Raw genomic sequence first — 17,770 nt, 5'->3', positions numbered from 1 at the left:
TGGTGAAGAGTGATCCTGCAACCCGTACTCTGGTCTGATCCCACAACTTTTTATCCAGCTGACTTCATCAGGCTGCCTCCCTTCCCAGGAAAGGGCATCCTAGATGTTGGGCAGATGGCTGGGCACAGGTATATGTATGGGCATGCCTGCGTGTACACACACACACACACACACACACACACACACAGACGCACACACGCACGAGCGTCTTTGGGCCTTGCCCTCAATACAACTGGGAGGACCAAAAACATCAGGGATGATGAGCACTAATGAATCGGGCAATAAACACACACACCATTTATTATTGTAGTTCAATACTTTTTCTTTTAATTCATACTGTACTTCCATGGCTCTAGCTACTTTACATGAAGATTTGGCCGGGAAGCCGTGTATGGTTCTAGGTAATAGCAGTTAAGTTTTCAGACCTTGCGCACAGCGCCAGGCAAAGTACAGTTCTAGATCCAAATACACATGGCCAGACAACTCGACTGCAATCAACCTGTGTTCTTTCCCATATATGGCCCAGTGCAGGTGTTGGGGGCTGCTCCCTCTGCCTCGCCCCACTCCACCCCTTGTCAGGATTACCCAGGGGCCACTGTGGCCTCTGACCCATCTCTCCCCACCTTGGAGTCTAGGTTGAGTGGGGGGAAAAAGCACCATGGGTTTGGGAAGATGATCTGGTCCATGCAGAGAGTGGTCTGGCCCTAGAGTGCAGGATAGGGAAATGTGGGGAGCCACACTACCATTGGCAAAAATGGTTGCTTTTGTTACGCAATCTCAGCACGTGGCACCCGAGCCCAGGGCCAAGTCCCCAGACAGAGCCAGCTGTCTCGCCTGGAGCAGAGGCCACCATTTTGCTTCTGCAGCGTCTCACTGTGTTGAGAGAAGCAAGGGGGCCAAGGGGCAGAGATGACAGTATTCTTTATGCTTTCACATGTCGGGTAGATCGTCTGGCATCAGCTCCTCTTGGCAGGCAAGGTGCTTCTCGCTAGCAGCCAAGGCTCCAATCCGGGCTCCCAGGCCTGCTGAGGACCTCAAGTCACAACAGAAAACAACGCCCAAGACCCCTGAGCTGTCGCACAGAACACCAAGACAGGGAGCTGGCTGGGCCCGTCACAGCCATGGCTGGAGCAGAAGTGAGGTAACAAGGCTGGGCAGAGAGGTGGGAAGGGGCGCTCTCTACACCTTGTGCAAATTCCTGCTCCACATCGGGGAAGCAGGGGCGTTAAGAGACGGCCTTCCAGAAAAACGCTCCACTCGGACCCGAAACGCATCTTCTGGAAGAAAACATAGAGGTGGAGGGAGTGGGGCCAGCCTGCTGGAGGTTGGGGGATGAGGGTCAAGGATGTCAAGTGGTGGATGGGATGATTGTCCCACAGCCTAGAGACAAGGGGGTGGGGGAGGAGAGAGTCAGGAAGACAGGTTCTCAAGTTTCCTACTGGAGTGGGCAGGTGGGATTCAGGGGTGTAGGGAGGGAGATCACAGCCCTGCCACTGGCGGCCCTAGGGAGGAAGGGCTGGCTTTGGCCACCCTGCACTGCTAAAGCAGCAGCACAGTATGGCACAGAAAGCATCCTTCTGAGACCACAAACGTCCAGAAAGATTCTTCCCCTAGTCCTTTCTCCAAGATTTCACCCTAGAGATGCTGCCCGCAAATGATTTTAGACATGGTCCAAGCTTGGATCAGGGACAGGGACACAGAGAGAAGCCACTTCTAGCAAAGCATTCTTCTTGAAGTTTCTTGATCCCTCTCCCTCTTGGTGTAATCCAGGTTCTTAGGGGCAGTGCTCTAATCCAAGGATTTTAGCCAAAGCTTCACTATTAATCCAAACCCAACAAGGTTTGAACTGAGTCAAAAGAGAAGTGCTAGGGCCAGGAATGACTTCTCTCCAGTGTTTCTCCTAGCAAGGAGGAGGAAGGATGGATGATGAAAGTCTTCATAGCCTAGAGACAAAAGACGAGCTTAATCCTAGATGGTGACCTTCTTGCCATTGTCCTCCTTGTATAGCTTAGAGAAAGCCCTTCCCAAACTGAGACTAGGCCAACAAAGGAAGAAACGCCCTCCTAAGGTTAATACTGGGAAATACAACAAACCTGATCTCCCTACTCTCACTAGGCCTCCCTAGTCCTGCTGCTCATAAAAGAAGAAAATTTACCCCGGATTTCCCGGGAACCCTGATGCTGCCCTACTACTCACCTGAACACCAGGGAAGCTCTAGCCCAGATGGCTTGTCTTCTGGCCGAGTACCATCCAAGTCTGAGAAGGCCCTACCTTGCCAGTCTCTGACCCAGCCTCCAAGACAATGCCCACGCCAGAACCTATCTTAGAGACGGTCCAGCTCAGCCCCTCTCCTGTTACAAATGAGGATACTGCAGGTCAGAGAAGGGAAGTGACTTGTCCAAGAGCAGAGCCAGGACTCAGGCCCAGGTCTCCTAACTCAGCCCAGCGCTCTAACAGAGAACTTCAAAAGTTGCTGATCTTGCTGCCCTTGTCCCAGGGAGGTGAATGGGGGAAGAGAGAGGAGTGGCAGACATGAGTGGGTTCTCCGAGGCCAATCTTGTTAATTCCTTTCAGGAAGGTGCAGTGCAAGTATAGACCCTGTAGCTCTTCCCCACCTGGTTTAGAAACTCTGCAACACTTGAGTGCAAGCTCTCCAATGTGACCCCAGGAATCCTTGTAGAAAGATTCCCACATGACCAGAGTTCTTACATGAACAAAAGCAAAGCACAGGCTGGAAGAAATAACATAAAGGGTGGTAGTTCTGACGCTCCCAGGCGCAGATACAAGCCAAGCTGCAGGGCTTGAATTGCAACGTTATTTATCAGTTTCACTCCCAGACTTATCTCCAAGGGTGAGTTCCCTTTGACAGCCTACTGAATACAGGGTGGGCGGGGGGCTTTTGTTTGGGAGTGAATAGAGGTGTTGGGTTTTCTCCTGCTCTGAAGGTTTAAAACATTAGAACAGAGAGTGCCCACAAGAGATCCATGATTCTTAGTGATGAGGCAGGCCGAGGGCCCTTCCCCATGTGCACACACCATCTCCCGGGTTCAAACCCTCAGACGTCACAAGGGCTGCTCCGACATACTAAGCACCTCCCTCCCTGTAACCTACTCTTCCCTGGCATGGCCAAAGAGACAAAGTGAAAGCAGAATGACTCTGTGCAGCCAGGCCCACTTACATCACTTTACTTCCAGCATAGAACCCTTTGTAAGTCACCCCAAAGGTCCCACCATGGGACCATCAACAACTGGACGATTTAAATAAATATTTACTTATGTATGGAATAAATGAGATAATTTATCACTTCTGCTTTCAAAAGTTTCTGAGAATAATTTTGGCGTCTGGCTCCTGCAGCAGGAAAATTTCTAGCAGTCTGCACTGTTCCTCCTTCTCTGGCCCGGGACCCACGAGCCCTGACCCTCACCAGAGTGTCTCCTAGTCAAAGTCCTGGACAAGAATGAGTAGTGACCCACTGACCTGTGGGCACATCACACTGCACAGGGCTTAAAAGTCAACTCTAGCCCTCACATCTCCTTTCCTAGAGGAGGGATATCCATTCTAGCTGATTCCATGGAGCCTTCTCAGCCTACTCCCCTAAGGCATTGATCTTTTTGTCTTCTCATCCTGCTCTTAAGTGAATAATGAGGTTGTATTCTCAGATTGACTGAAAAGACAAAAACTTATCTTTAATTGCCAAAGGGGGATGCTCAGGCCATTCCTACAGAACAGGACTTGCTCTTCTTTGGGGCTAGGTCGGCGATAAAATCTTCCTTTCCTTTGGCCCCTTACATCAAGAGGCCCCCTAGGAGAACAAGCCATCTGGAAGAGTTCTCCTGGCCAAATTGGTATGATCCTTTCCTGACTGAGATCTGTGAGCTGCCTGGGGCTGGCAGGATTCCTCTGGTTGTGACATGGAGGAATAGCAGTTAAGTGAATGAGAAATGGTAATCGTGCCCAGAAGGGCCCTGCGAGGTCAGATAAATGCACGGGTCCTAATGAGCCACCTCTAAAATGGCCCTGGATGACTCACTTTCCTAACCAAAGGTCTTCTTTCTCCTCCTTAGTGATCTCATACCTCGCTGGGGCCAGAGACTGGAGAAGGCTTTGCCCCCTTTGCCGGAACTCCCACTCCCAAGTCTGAGGAACAGGATTTAGAATGGCTTCCACGTGGGGCAGAGACTCACTCTGGCCTTTTCTTGCACAAATGCATGCACCTTTGCCCAAAGCATTCCTTCCCAAAGCCTAGATTTTCTACCGTGTGCGGAGTGTCTTCACTGTCTCCCTTAACCTAAGTCAGTTCTTCCCTTAGAGTAAACAATGCTGGCAGCCAAGTGAGTGCTTGGATATCGGGGCTGACTACTCACACCGTGTTCTGTGTGAACCTATGATGCGATCCATACAATGCTAGGGCACTCCCTCCCTCCAACCCTAGCCATCCCTAGGACACCCTGATTAGTCCCAGAAATCAAAATGACAGCTCAAGTGAAGGAATTAGAGCCATAGGCCCAACTGGCTCATAACCACTTAAAAGGGGTTTAACAAGACCCAAAATGCTCCATCCTGGCTAATAAACAATGTGCTCTTAGGGCACAGAGAAAAAATAGGGTTTTAGGCACTAAAAAGTGACACTTCACCCAGATCCAGCCTGGGAGAAGACCAGAGAGAAGGGGGGGGGGTGGGAAAGGAAGGAATTCCCAGCCCTTATTGGGTCCACACCCTACAGGGGTTAGGGGTTAGGGGTGCAGGGGTGATGGAGGAGACACCATTCCGCACACACGTCCTCGGGAGCCTGCAGCTCAAGGCCCAATCCCACAGGGGCAGCCTTCCCAGCCTTCCAGCCCTCCCCCTAACTGGGGGGCGCATGGTCCATAGAAAGCGGGGGGAGGGGGGCTCAGGTGGCAGAGTTTAGATTGGGCTCTTGACCTCAATGCTTCCTGTTCATAAGAGAATACCTGGGGAAGCGTGGGGTAGGGAAGAAAAGATTCTCTTTTATTTTGGAAACAAATCAAGAGGGGATTCGGGAATGAAGCACCTTAAGCCCCTTGAGACTTCGAGACCCCAGGGTCTTCACAGGTGTAACTTTGGCTCAACAACACTTCCCTTCTCAGAGCCAGGAACGGCCAGCAAGGGGAAGGGTGGGGACGAGAGGGGGGTGGGGGGAGGAGGATCAGGGGAGGTCGGTGCTGAGAGGTGGTCCCTGCCCTCCTCGGCCCCTCCGCCGGCCACACAGGAGGCGGGCCCGCTCCTTCTCCCTGGTACATAGGCATTATCTCTTTTTAAAATCTGTATATAATATATATATATTTATATTCTGTATATATATATATTTATATATATCTATTTATATGGTCTATGTACATGTATTGCACGGGCCTCTTGCAGCCACCCCTGCTCCTGCCTTGTTAGTGATAGCGGTTCCTCTTCTCTTCGCTTTCTGAGGTGTAGTCGCGGGACCTGATGCCGTTCTGAAGATTGATGAGAGAGTCCTTCATCTGTAAGACAGGGAAGCCCACCCAGGCCCGGGTTTGTGCCCTCAGTGGGCTTCTCCGCCACGCCCGCCGAGGGCAGGTCCCCGAGCACACCAGAGAGTTCAAGGGAGCCGGGCTCCTACGACAAGGGGAATTCTCCTAGGATGTGGTCTCCAGCAGAAAGGTGACAGCCAATCTAGCACTGGGAACCCCTGAGGTGAGGTTTGCTATGTAGTCATTTGTGGCCCCTGGGTCACCGAATTAATCTCTCTCTCTCTCTCTCAGGGCACATGGGTGGCTCAGTCAGTGAAGCGTCTGCTTTTAGCTTGGGTCATGATCCCAGGGTCCTGGGATGGAGTCCCTGCATCGGGCTCCCTGCTCAGTGGGGAGTCTGCTTCTCCCTTTTCCTTCCCCCCTGCTCATGATCTCTCTCTCTCAAAAAAATAAAATCTTAAAAAAAAAAAAATTCTCTCAAAAAAGAAAAAAATTTCTCAAAGCTATAGGGAGCCACATGAGGCTGGCTTCTATGCATTCAGTGAGGTTTCCCCACGGAACCCGAACAGCCTGGACTCCCATCTGTGTGCATTCTGTCACTCTGCTGTCCCAGCCTGGGGCTCCGGTCTCTCTTGCCTATTCCAATCTCACCCTTCGTATGGCCCAGAACATGTCCGAACTTTTTCTGGCTTACCATCCTCTTTCCTACTCCTGGCTGCTGGTAAACCACTCACTGGGACCCCGCACTAGGGTCACTGTGAATTGTTCTGTTTCGTGCATGTGTAGACGGCGATACACGCCTTGGGTGCTGAGCAGAGAACTGACACCTGAGTAGGCTTCTAGCTGGACCCGTATCACAGAATTGACCTTGACTGAATTTCTTAACTCCATTAAGAAACAGGCACGCTAACATTGTTAGGTCATGGCAAGGACTCTCGATGGGGCAGAGTTGCAGCAGCAGAATCCTGACGGACCCGTCACAACACAACGCGCTAATATACTGTCTCTGAGTGAGCTGCTGTAGGACAGCACGACACAGTTAACATTTCACGGGCACCTGGTCAGGGATTCTGAAAACCTCTGTCTCTCTGCCTCACTACAGTTTTCTTCTTTCTCTCTGGTTCCCCCAAATACCCTCTGCTCCACAGGGATGCTCCAAAGGGTTTCAGAAGTGATTTTTAAAGGGGATGAAACGAAACACCTATCCTAACGCTTACAGAGTTGAGCCCACCATGCTAGAAATCTGACTGACCCACGCTCCAATGTAAGGGGGTCCATCCTGACACCAAATTCTGGAGTTGGAAGAGAACCGGGCCATCCAGTCCAACTGCCTCTTACGTAATTCGTAAGTTTCTTATCTGCCATCACCTGGTCACCCCTTGGGCACTTTCGGGGATAGAATCTCAGGCCTTCAGAGTAGCCCACTCCATTACGGGATAGCTTGACTTAAGTGGTCTGTTTTTGATGACTCAAAGCTCCCCTTCCCTGTAACTTCTAGCCCCTGGGGTTTCACAAGCAATCAATCTCTTCTTCTACCTGTGGGACCTCTATGTCTGAAGACCACCCTGTTTTCCTTGCCCCCATCTTTCCTTCTGAGCATGTCTTTAATTCTATCAACTCTTCTTGATATCACAGGGCTTCTGAGCCCCCCTCCCCTGCTAGGCCACTGACCCTTTTTGTTTAAAAAAAAAAAAAAAAATCCATGACTCCAAAGCTAAACATGATATTCTAAAAACACATTAAATTGGATCCTGATAGCCACATTAAAATCCTCTCTCCTCAATTTAGAGCTAAGACCACACTATGAATGGGAAATAAGATTTAATATTAATGAGTGCCTCCCCCGTGCCCTCAAATCCTGACAGCAATTTCGTGAAGTTATAATTCCCATTTTATAAATGAAGAAACTGTGACGTCACTACTATTAAATCCCTTGCTCAAAACTAGTCCATGGCAAGGCTGGGATTCCATCTCAAGTCTGGCTGACCACCAAACATAAAGAACTCCTTCGGAACAGGAATTTTAACGAACAGGACAAATCCGTGGGTCTCCTATCTTCTTAATTCTCTTGTAGAGCAAAGTACCTTCTTGCTGTCTTGGCTACAACGTGGTAGTTTTGTATAGAATGTTAACCTCTTCCCGGTAAAGGAGAGAAGCTCCCTCCTTTGATAAAACTAAACTTGTTATTGATTTTGCTCCAGGATCATTTTCTTAAATAGATGAATGAATGTAGTTTTTGGAAGGAACACAGGCACCTGTCCTAGAAGACGTCACGACAAGAGGGCGCAGTACGACAACCGTCTTCCCAGACTATCCGTGCAGCCTCTGAGGACGAGTGACGTGTTGGGGGTTGTGTGTTGGCCGTGTGTGTTGAGGGCGGGGTAGGGGTGGCATATAGCAAAAGGAACTTGAAAAATATGCCCTCTGGGAAGATAAATCTCTGTGAAAGGAGGTTCTCTCTTTCAATGCCTGTCAGATGGTCATGAGCGACCAAGGGGGAAAAAAAGAAAGCAGTCCTTCCACATAACCTACAGCTTTCTTGCTGCAAATTCATTGTTAGTGTCTGGAGGAGTACACCTGTGTTTCCAACCACGCATTCCAGGATGACTTTAAAATCAGAACAGTGGATGGCCCAGGGGAAGAATGAATGGGAGGGTGAGGTCCGGTGGGTGGTGATGGGGATGGGGATGGGGATGGGAGATCTCTCCCAGAGCACAGGGAAGGAGCCCATCTCCAGAAGATGAGGGCAAGGAGAGTAGCTGGGGACATCTCACCTGGTCAAGAAGCATCACCGAGGATTTGATGATCTCCCTCCATTTCTGGAGCTCTGTATCATGGTACTTTTGTTGGGACTCCAAGAGCTGGGCCCATTCTGTCTGAGATTGGGGTAACCTGTGGGGCAGAAGAAGGGGTACCCCGGCAGCTGGAGTTATGCTCAGTGGACTGTCCTGTGCTACCAGACCCCTAAAGGACAGAGAGTCACATCAGACTGCTTTGTCCTCTGCTCAGTGCCCCCAGTTCCCCCGTGCCCCAGGTCAGAAGCAGGCTAAAGCTACAGGGACAGTTTTCAGAGCTTGCCTATGGACTCCCACAGAGACTGGGTAGCAGGAGCTGGAGCACAGTACCAGGTGGGGGTAGGACGTGGAGGTGGTGGCCAAGGGAAGAGGCGAGGATTACCTTTCTTGGAGCCTCAGACCCTGCCAGGCAGTGAGGGTCTGGGTGGTGTATTCCAACATCCAGAGTTTGTAGAAAAGCATCATGTTAAGGATGACCAGCAGCACCAGACTAGGAAGAGACAAAGGGGACAACAGCAACAGGCATGAGATGTAATCTGAGAATGCACGCTCCCTCTCAAAGCCAGGGATCGCCCCCCCCCCCCCAGGCAGCTGCTGTCCTTAACCATTGGTCACCTGAAGCATGGCAGGGAGGGGGCGGAAGGATGCAGCTAGGGGGAAAGGGAGAGAGAGCGGCGCTCTCATCTGGAGGGGCCAGGATGCAGCGGAGGAGCCATGGAGAGGCGTGTGGGTGAAGGCACTGGGAAAGAGAGACACACAGAGGCCACCCAGACCCTGGGTGCCTGGGGGAAGAGGCAAGATGGAGAGGAAAAGAGATGAAGGGTAAACGAAGCAATCAGAGAGCCAGTACCTGAAACAGATCCTAATGGGAGCAAGGAGGAAAAATGGGGAGGAGGCAGAGGTTAGAACAGACCAGTGCGGGGACGGGGAGGGCTGCACTGAAACCAAGCCAGAGAGCAAGTGAGCCTGGGGGGAAGGGGGAAAGAAACACCAGAAGCGAGGACACGTGGACGAGGAGACCCAGCAAGCAAGGAGCAAGAGACAGCAGCTGCAAACAGATCTTAGTATGTCAAGGGTGACACAGGGAAGCCAGTCCTCCTACACAGCCGACCTGAGGCACGACAGAAGGGCGAAGCTGTGGACTATCGACCCGATCCCCCGACAGGTGTTAGCAGGACGCCCTAAAGCACAGGCTCGTCCTTAAGCCTGCCCAGACCTGCAGGGGTCATGAGCTTCCCCAGTCTGGGCCAGCACTGGTCAGAGACAGGGAGGTGGTAAGGAGGACGCAGGGGGCAGAGAGAGCCGCTGAGAGACTGGGGACGTTCCCTTCTCCTCTTGGCCTCAGTGGCTGCCAGGAGATCATTTTAGGACACAAGTTCATGGAGCAGAGAGAGGAAGACTTGGGGAGCAAAGGGATCTAGGGACACATGGAACTGGGTACAGTCCTGGCCCACTGCTCCAGGGCTCTTAATGTCTGATAAAGTTCCTTAGCTTCTCTGAACCCCTTCCTCAATAGGGACGGTTCCTGCCCTGCTGGGGCTGCGACGTGTGTAGGGTGAAGCAGTAGACGGAAAGCTCCCTGCACACAGAAGCCCCCCACCAACGGGCTGTTTTATCATGAAAGGAGGGGGTACAGGGACACACACAGGAAAAGGAAGACAGAATGAATATGGCAAAGGACCAACAAAGAACATCTTATGCTGTGCCTTTAACCTTCCAAAGCGTATGAGTGCGTGCGTGCGAGACACTGCGCTCTTCTCTGCGCTTCCAGCACAATGGAAGGCGATACTCCTGGAGCTGGCAGCTGCCAGTCCCTGACCCTACCCAGCTGTGCTCAGGGCTCTTTGACTTCTCCAGAACAATCTCTAAATTTAACGCTGACTTTCAAAGACACCGCCTTTAACTGTATCCGCATGCACCAGAGGACTGGACCGTCCACCTCGTCGGCGCGGGCTGCATGCATCTTAGCTCCTGCGTTTGGGTCTGTGCGCACCATCCTGCCTGTGCTCAGTGCAGGTCCAGGGACACCCCTGCAAGCTGTCTGAGGGAAGGGGCTGTGGTCCACACAGAGAACAGGGGAGGGCGGGGTCCGCGTCTGGGCAGCTCCCATGCCACTCACACACCTGCGCCCCCACATGCTCACGGTACACCCCCATCTCCAGGTAAGCGGGGGGTGGGGGGGGTGTCTGGCAGCAGGCTGAACCAAGCAGAAACTCTGTCCACACTTAGCCATCCCAGGAACTCCCTGCTCCCAGCGGTTCAGGGGCATCCCGGGAGGGCTCTGGGCTTCCACTGCGGACAGCTGTACCCTCCCATCCTACCCATGCATTTCTTCCCACTTCCTCTCTCCCTGTCCGGCATCCTTCTGGGAACTAAGTTACTGAGCCTAGTGTTTCAAAACAAGATGGCAATATTGTAAATTATTTACATTAATAGAAGCATATATTTCTGGATGGTAGTCATTGATTTCGTCTGGCTATCCTGCCAAAGTGTGGGCCCAGCAGTGCCCGGTCCTGGCGGCCGGCACGGAGCAGATACTCAGGACATCCCTCACAAGTGAACGAATGGGCTTCTAAGATGCTGTGTGGCGTCTAGCTTAGCATTTCCCCGGCAGTATAGTAATTCTGAATGTCCTGTCTTACCCACTTGGAACTGAGTTCCTAAGGGCATGAATGCGTTCTGTTCTCAATCCCGAAGGCCTAGCTTACAACAAATGCTAAATAAAACAGAGAAAAAGAAACCAAGAGGTAAGGAATGATGGACAGAGCAAGTGATCTGAAGAGAGAAACTAGAGGACAAAGAAAGGCCAGGGCCACAGTAAGGGGGGCTCATACGCCTGAGGTGCCAGCAGGCGGGGAGGGAAGGTGCTAGGGCAGGGGCGGGGGGGACAGCTGGGATCCCTTACACACAGCTGATAACCAGCAGCAGCTTGGACACGCTCTGTAGGTGGAAACCGTTAGGGGTGTCCTCGGGGATATGCCGTGTCTGCGTGGAACCTGTGGGGAGAATAAAGAGGCCATCACCATGGTGGCTCACGCATCCCCTGGCTGCTGTGACAGCGGTCACGCACAGAGCTTCATGGAATGACGGAGAACTGTCCGTGATGCTGTCACGACGAGATGACAGATACACCCAGCCCTCTGAAGTACAAGGGAAGCCCCTCAAGGGCAAGGTCATGGGCTGGATCAGGCAAAGTGGACATTCAAGTCACCGAGCAAACAAGAAGCTCAATGGCCTTATGTAGCTAGGACATGCGGGGTGGGGGACAAAGTGCTCTGCGGCGTAGCCATGGCAAAGGCAATCGCACTAGGCTGGGACCAGAGACCGCTTTCAGCTCGGGCTTTGTCCGTAACCAGGGACGTGACGTTGAGCAAGTCTCAACTGCTGTCGGAGGGTCAGTGTATTCACGTGGCCTACTAGTCAGAAATCCTCTCTGTAAGGGATGTAAGGGAGTGCTCTGGTTGAAGCTGGCGGGAGACACGGAAGGCTGGCACTCTCCTCTCCTGTCCCCATCCTGAGGGACGCCCAGGGGTGTGCCAAGCACAGCCTGAAAGACGCTGGAGTAGTGGTCTCTGAGGCTTCTTATGGCTACAGGCCGCCATGACTGAGCAAAGACATGAGGTGGTGCATGGCTGGATGGCAAGAGGGAGACACGTCAGGGGAGTCCACTGTCTGGGAGGGCAGGTCCTTGGTGGGCCTGTGGGGGCCACGTGAGCTCGGACTTCCTGACGTTTGTGTCAGGGGGGCGTCTCTGGCCTGAGCTGTGGCTTCTCCCCGGTGCATTTGCCAAAACCCTGGAAGCTGCCCATTTGAGTCTATCACAGTGGACACGGAGTTCAGCGAACTTCTGTTCAGCAGATCCCACATGTGGGCTCAGCAGGGACGGAGGAACGTCAAGGGCAAAGGGAAACAGGTAGAGGATCCGGAGGCTGAATAATGAGTTAGGGGCAAATTATATACGATCTATACCCAAGGACGCAGAATGAGTGCATCCGTGTAGGTCTTGGCACAGGCACGCAGCTCTAGCCCCGAGCCCCAAGCCGTGCCCCCCCACTGGCAGCGGGCACGCACCTGCCACGTGTTTGATCCTGTGGCCCACATCTTCATCAGTGGGTGTGGTGACGGGGCTCATCACCTCTTCCAGGTGAGGCACCCGCAGGTGGGCATGGGGACGCTTCCTCCTCCGCACTGTCGGGGCCTTGCTGGTCTTCTCTTTGGGAGACTGTCTGTGCATCTCAGCCAGGTAGGTGCTCTCTGTTTTGGTCAGCTCGCTCTCTGTCAGAGACAAAAGGCCACCTGCCTACACCTCTAGCTCCACACGCTGGCCTCCAGAAACAACTCTGTCTACTCCTAGCTGAGCTCTCTCACAGAGAACCATTTTCCCACACCGCACTCTGGGACGTTGACTGGGAGGGCAGGGGTCCCTCGGGGATGGCTACGAGCCTCAGAAGTACTGCTGGGACGCAGCCCCAGCCAAACCCCCCTTCTGGGTTTTGTCCAACATCATGTAGACATAGGTTCCCAACATCTGTACCCTCATGCAGACGGGGGGCACATCGCATGTCCTAATGGACGCATTCACAGGCTCATCCTTCCTTTCTGTAACTGAATGACCACCGGGGTGATGAGATGTGGAGGTCATGTGCCGGGATGGGGGGGGCACAGACCTCACAAAAGTTACAAGCATAGCCTCTTGGAAAATGCATGTGTTCACAGACCTGCCAAGTTCTGCATCCATCTCTGGGGCCACCTTAGGGCGCTCATGACACCCAATCACCATCTCGGTGTGGCCCCCATCTCCGTGCTTCCCACTCCCCAGAACGGTTGCCATTCCAGCTGAGCCGGTATCTGCTGTCGCACCAGCACCGATGGCTGCAGCCTTGCTTACCTAGGTGGCGGAAGTAGTCCTCCAGCCCACTCCAGAAGTTCTTCTCGATGAAAGTTTTCACCAACCCCCAGGGCTGTTTGCGATAGCGCAGCTCTGTGGAGACCCTGGGGACAAGCCAGAAATGAGATCAGCCACTTCCTGGGCAGCCCCTCCTCTGCTGGGACGGTCCCTTCACACCACACCCACTGTGCCACCTGAGCTCCCTGGACACATCTGGAGGTCAGTGCAGCTGGCGGTTGAGCCTCATTTTATAGAGGAGAAAATGGGAGTACTAGAATAAGGCCATCAGACCAAAGGCTAACACAACGGGGCTCTTGACTCCGGGCCCACAGGTCTTCATGAGGCCACGCTGCCTCCCCGAGATGGTGCCAGGTGGCCAGCCAGCCGTGGGGGTCCTTGTCTTCTTCTGCAGAGACTTGCAGGTCCAGACCAGGCTCTAGGGTTCCATCACTCCCACCTTTAGGAGAGCGATCTGCCACCGGCCCTGGCTCCTGCCTCTCCACCCCACGAGACCTTGCCAGCCTTGCTTTTTTCCAAGTATTCTCTCTCCCTGTCACAGGTCTCTCTGCTGCCCAGGCTGTCTGCAGACGAGTCCCTTCTTCCCCTCCACAGCCCGAAGTCACTGCTGCTCCCAGTTTATGCTCCCATTTTTAAGGCCGCCTGCCCCCTCTCCCCACTGTCCTCGGGGACCCTGTGGCCTGACATGAGCAAGCCAATGCTTGCGAGTCCCCTCACCCCCACCCCCATCCCGCCCAACAAGTGTTCACGGGATTACAGGCGGGCGCCCTTCTGGACAGGTTTATCTGAGGTCAACAAGCTGCCTCTGTGTGAACTGGACAGAAAAGACGTCTAATCAGAAGACTTCGAAAAAGCTGGAAGTGAGAAGCCTAGACACAGTGTGGGGGAAGATGGCGGGGGCAGGAGGGAGGAGAGAGGACGGAGGGAAATGGAAGGATGGAAGGAAGGAGGCGTAGATACTCAGCAGCATAGGCACCAAAAAAAATATTTTTTTTAAAGCAGAGAACGAGAATGATGCAGGCCCTGAGATGTGGGTGTTTGGAACTTCTCGATCCCCAAGAGGTCTCTCTGTAGCCTTTCACCAAACCCTCATGCCATTGCGACGGCATGAGCGAGGACACCCGTGCACACCAGGAACCTCCTGGGAACCCACGCAGGCCCTCCGGACGCGGCACCTGAGTCGACTCTTGTTCCGGGCCACGCGGGTGAGAGTGTAGCGATTGATGGTGTAGAAGTAGTCATGGTAGGGCACGTCGTGCGTGAGGACCTCGGCGTCTATCACGTAACATTCGCTCTCCTGGCTCGCCTTGTACATGGTCTGTGGGGAGAAGGGTCCGTGGGACAAAGCTGAAGAGAAGCAAGAGAGGAAAAGCACCGCCCTCCCTAGTCTCGGAAGGAGGACCCGGACCCAGTGGAAATGGCAGCACAGCACGGGTCCCCGCCCCAGGGCCCAACGACACCTGCTCCCAGAAACTTCTTCTTAGCTTCTACACTTAATCCTTCACGACAGGCCAGCGGCTCTTCCTGCCGCTCTTCCATGCCCCTACCCCCAGCTCACCTGCGTCTCCCTGACGGTGGCAGTTTTAGGAGCCAGAGGGTTGGTAAGGGTGATGGTGTAGAGGATGACTCGGCTCTGGTTTCCATTCTCTTCCTTCTTCCATGGATGGAAGATGATATCTGAGGGTGGAGAAGAGCCCCGGAATGAGGTAGGGAGAGAGGCATGCCCACGCCATCTCTGAATTTCCCCTTCGAGTGAACTCTTGACTGTACCGACGGCCGACTGGTCCCCATCAGGAAGCCAATGGGAGCCTGAGGGCCCCAGGAGAAGGGTGGGAGGAGGGGGAGTCAAAGCAGAAAGAGGCTCATTGTAGCATTGCTGAAATTCTACACAGGGCTCCAGAATGCTGATTGTTCCTGGGGCTGGGACAGGCGGTCTGGGGGCCACCTGCGGGGGTGTTGGCAACACTGGAGTCACTGTGACGAGGGCCTGGGATCCTTGGGAACAAGTCCTCTCCTCTAAGGCATGCCCTCCGACTGCCCTCTCCTCCTGGCAGAGGGCTACGCTGACGCTCTTTCACAGTCGGATGCCCAGCAGCTCTGCCCGGCCAGAGCCGCAGTCCCTGCTATTGGGGCAGAACAGGGGCAGGCGGATGAGACAGGAGTGAAGCAGAGACGCACAGAGTCCTGGATGTGAATCCTGGTTCGCGCCCTGCTTCGCTGCATGGCCCTGGGCAAGTGAGAACAGTCGGAGCTCTGGCTTCCTCATCGGTACCCCGGGGATTGCAGTGCTTGCGCAGGGGCAGATCCGAGGGTTACACAAGATGGGTGCCACGTGCTTGGCACGCCGGGGGTGCCTAGCAGTAAGGGCTCGCGGCTATTCTTTGTGAAGCCATGAGCCCAGGGCGGTCTTGCTCCCCAGTGAGCCTTCATGGCCACAGTGGGCGAGCATAAAGCAGCAGCGCTGGGGAAGATGTAGCGAGCAGGGCCCTGGGCGGGGGGGGGGGGGCGGGGGGGGGGGGAAAGGGTGGCCCGGGCCTTCGGGTGGCCTGGGGAAGAAGAGGACAAAGCGTGCCCCAGAGGAACTGACCGGAGAAGCGCCGCTGCTCCATGAAGTCCCGCTGGAAGGGCGAGTCGGTGAACAGCAGGTCATAGAGCTTGTCCACACTGAAGTTGAACACCTCGTTCACGTACTGCCGGCCGCTCAGGTCCTCATAGAAGGCCTGGACCTCCCCTGCACAGAAGAGGATGCGGAAGGAGGGAGTGAGGAAGGAGTGAGGAAGGAGAGTCTGGAGGCCCCAGGGACACCCCCAGGGCACTTCGGTGGCACCGCCACCAAGGGTCAAGGGCGGCCGGCGTGGGTAGTGGCTCACGACCTCACATCTGTCCGCCCCTCCTTTGCCAGCACGCACACAGCTCACTCCAGCCGGCATTCTGTTCAGCCTTCCTTGACAAAGACTACGGGAATGTACTGTTTGCTTTTACGTTTTCAATCTCCCTAAGGAAGCTGATTTCAGACGAAAATTTAAGCAGAGAAATGACTTCCTGAACCCAGAGTCTGGCGTACACACGGCATCGTGACCATGGTACGGGGCATTAAAGGGACGTGGATTCATCTGGAATGACCTGTTCACAGAATAGCTTCGAAGGCTGGGCTGGACTGCAAGCCGCACAAGGTCGGCTCCTGATCCTCTTCCATAAGGCAACCGGTCTCCCCCAGGACTTCAATGCCTGTCACTTTTCTCAGGCTTCTATCTGCTCCGGGAGAATGTGCCCCAGAGTACAGGTGTGTTGCTGAAACCCCAGCATTCCTCCCAAGCCCTCGGCACCCCGTAGTCCCTAATTACTGCACCCACAGAGGCTGGCATGTGGCCTCAAGTAAGATGCCGACATTCCTGGCGCCCCTGTAGCTCGGAAACATTGTACAGAGCCAGCGCCTGTGACCACACAGGATAAGCACTGTGTGAGTGCAGTGGGGGAACAGTCATGTCTGAGTGGATGTGCACGGCGCCCCCACTGTTGTGCAGTACCCAACCTGTGCAATCATTTGCACTGGGCCTGCATCCTACATGGGAGTGGGGAAACCGGCCAAAGGTGGGGAAACCACTCCAGGGGACCATCGGAGAGACTGTCCAAAGATGTTTAAATGAGCACTGTCCACATACGCACGCTAGTCCCAGCCTACCACCAAGTCAATGGATCAACTCATTTCATGAATACTGACAATTAGGCCTCTCGGGCCTGGAATGCCAAAGGCAATGCATGCCTGAGTCAGGTCCTAGAAACTGACCTGATGCAGGAGTGAAGTAAGAAATATTACCTAGAAATACTAGAGAGAAGGGCAGGTTCTAGAGTCCAACTCACTCGGCAACACCTTTTCTTGCAGCCTGGTCTAAAAACCCGATGCCGTTACTAAAGCAAATTTCTATTAAAATCGCATTATTTCCAGGAAGCAGCTGACTGGCACTTTCCTGTGGCATATAAACACTGCCTTGCTCTGCACCTCTATGAGAAACAGAGCTGCAAGGCAAGACTGGGTCAGCAGGGGGGACATTCAGTGGCCAGACTGGACGGCAGGACAAAGCATGATCCATCGAGTAAAGAAAGACAAATACGAAATGATAAGGATCCTGCAGTGGCTATCTGGAAAATGTCTGTATGCTAATGACAAAGGAACCCACCCTTCCACTGGAGACCCAGAGACTGACTGACTCCCTCCATACAGGGACATCCTGTTAGCCCTCAAATGGAGAGAGGAACGGCCACTCTGCATACCCACTTTCAAATGCCCACCTTCATCGTGCGTGTCAGAAGAGTCACTGAGCTCAGTGGGGATGTCCTCATTGTCATTGAAGTCCAGCGAAGGGGAGGTCACAGGCGCAATGATCTCAATCTTCTCCCCAATGATGTTGTCAATGGCAAGCTCCTTCTCCAAGGACCCATCGCCCTCCAGCACCTCCTCCTCCAGGGGCAGGCCATCAAACTGGGGTGGAGACAGAGAAGTCACCCAACAGGGCCAACCTGCTCTAGGTCTCTTCTCCAAGGGGAGGTTAGAGACCTGGCCTTGGGAGTCCTCATGTTCACAACACAGCTGCTCAGGAGCTGAGCTG

General features: G+C 53.7%; 1 protein-coding gene across 3 annotated transcripts in view; it reads right to left on the bottom strand.

The window, feature by feature from the left end:
* Positions 1-297: 297 nt before the first annotated feature.
* The window catches only part of GRAMD1B (GRAM domain containing 1B), a 165,142-nt gene continuing 147,669 nt past the window's right edge, over positions 298-17,770 (bottom strand). The window contains exons 11-20 of one of the 3 annotated variants that reach the window (XM_026505525.4): positions 17,454-17,643; positions 15,751-15,894; positions 14,722-14,840; positions 14,339-14,481; positions 13,146-13,249; positions 12,329-12,532; positions 11,163-11,253; positions 8,640-8,747; positions 8,237-8,354; positions 298-5,492 (exon numbers count right to left, since the gene is read on the bottom strand). In XM_026505525.4, the coding sequence (XP_026361310.1) occupies positions 5,403-5,492; positions 8,237-8,354; positions 8,640-8,747; positions 11,163-11,253; positions 12,329-12,532; positions 13,146-13,249; positions 14,339-14,481; positions 14,722-14,840; positions 15,751-15,894; positions 17,454-17,643 (1,311 nt within the window). In that variant the 3' untranslated portion in view covers positions 298-5,402. Of the gene's footprint in view, positions 5,493-7,327; positions 8,355-8,639; positions 8,748-11,162; positions 11,254-12,328; positions 12,533-13,145; positions 13,250-14,338; positions 14,482-14,721; positions 14,841-15,750; positions 15,895-17,453; positions 17,644-17,770 lie in introns of those variants that run through there. The other 2 variants (XM_057316749.1, XM_057316750.1) reach the window with 2 other exon arrangements.

The sequence above is a fragment of the Ursus arctos genome, unplaced genomic scaffold (assembly GCF_023065955.2).
Source record: "Ursus arctos isolate Adak ecotype North America unplaced genomic scaffold, UrsArc2.0 scaffold_22, whole genome shotgun sequence".
Classification (NCBI taxonomy): domain Eukaryota; kingdom Metazoa; phylum Chordata; class Mammalia; order Carnivora; family Ursidae; genus Ursus; species Ursus arctos.
The sequence above is the reverse complement of the archived record's forward strand: the minus strand, read 5'-3'. Positions and strand labels throughout refer to the sequence as shown.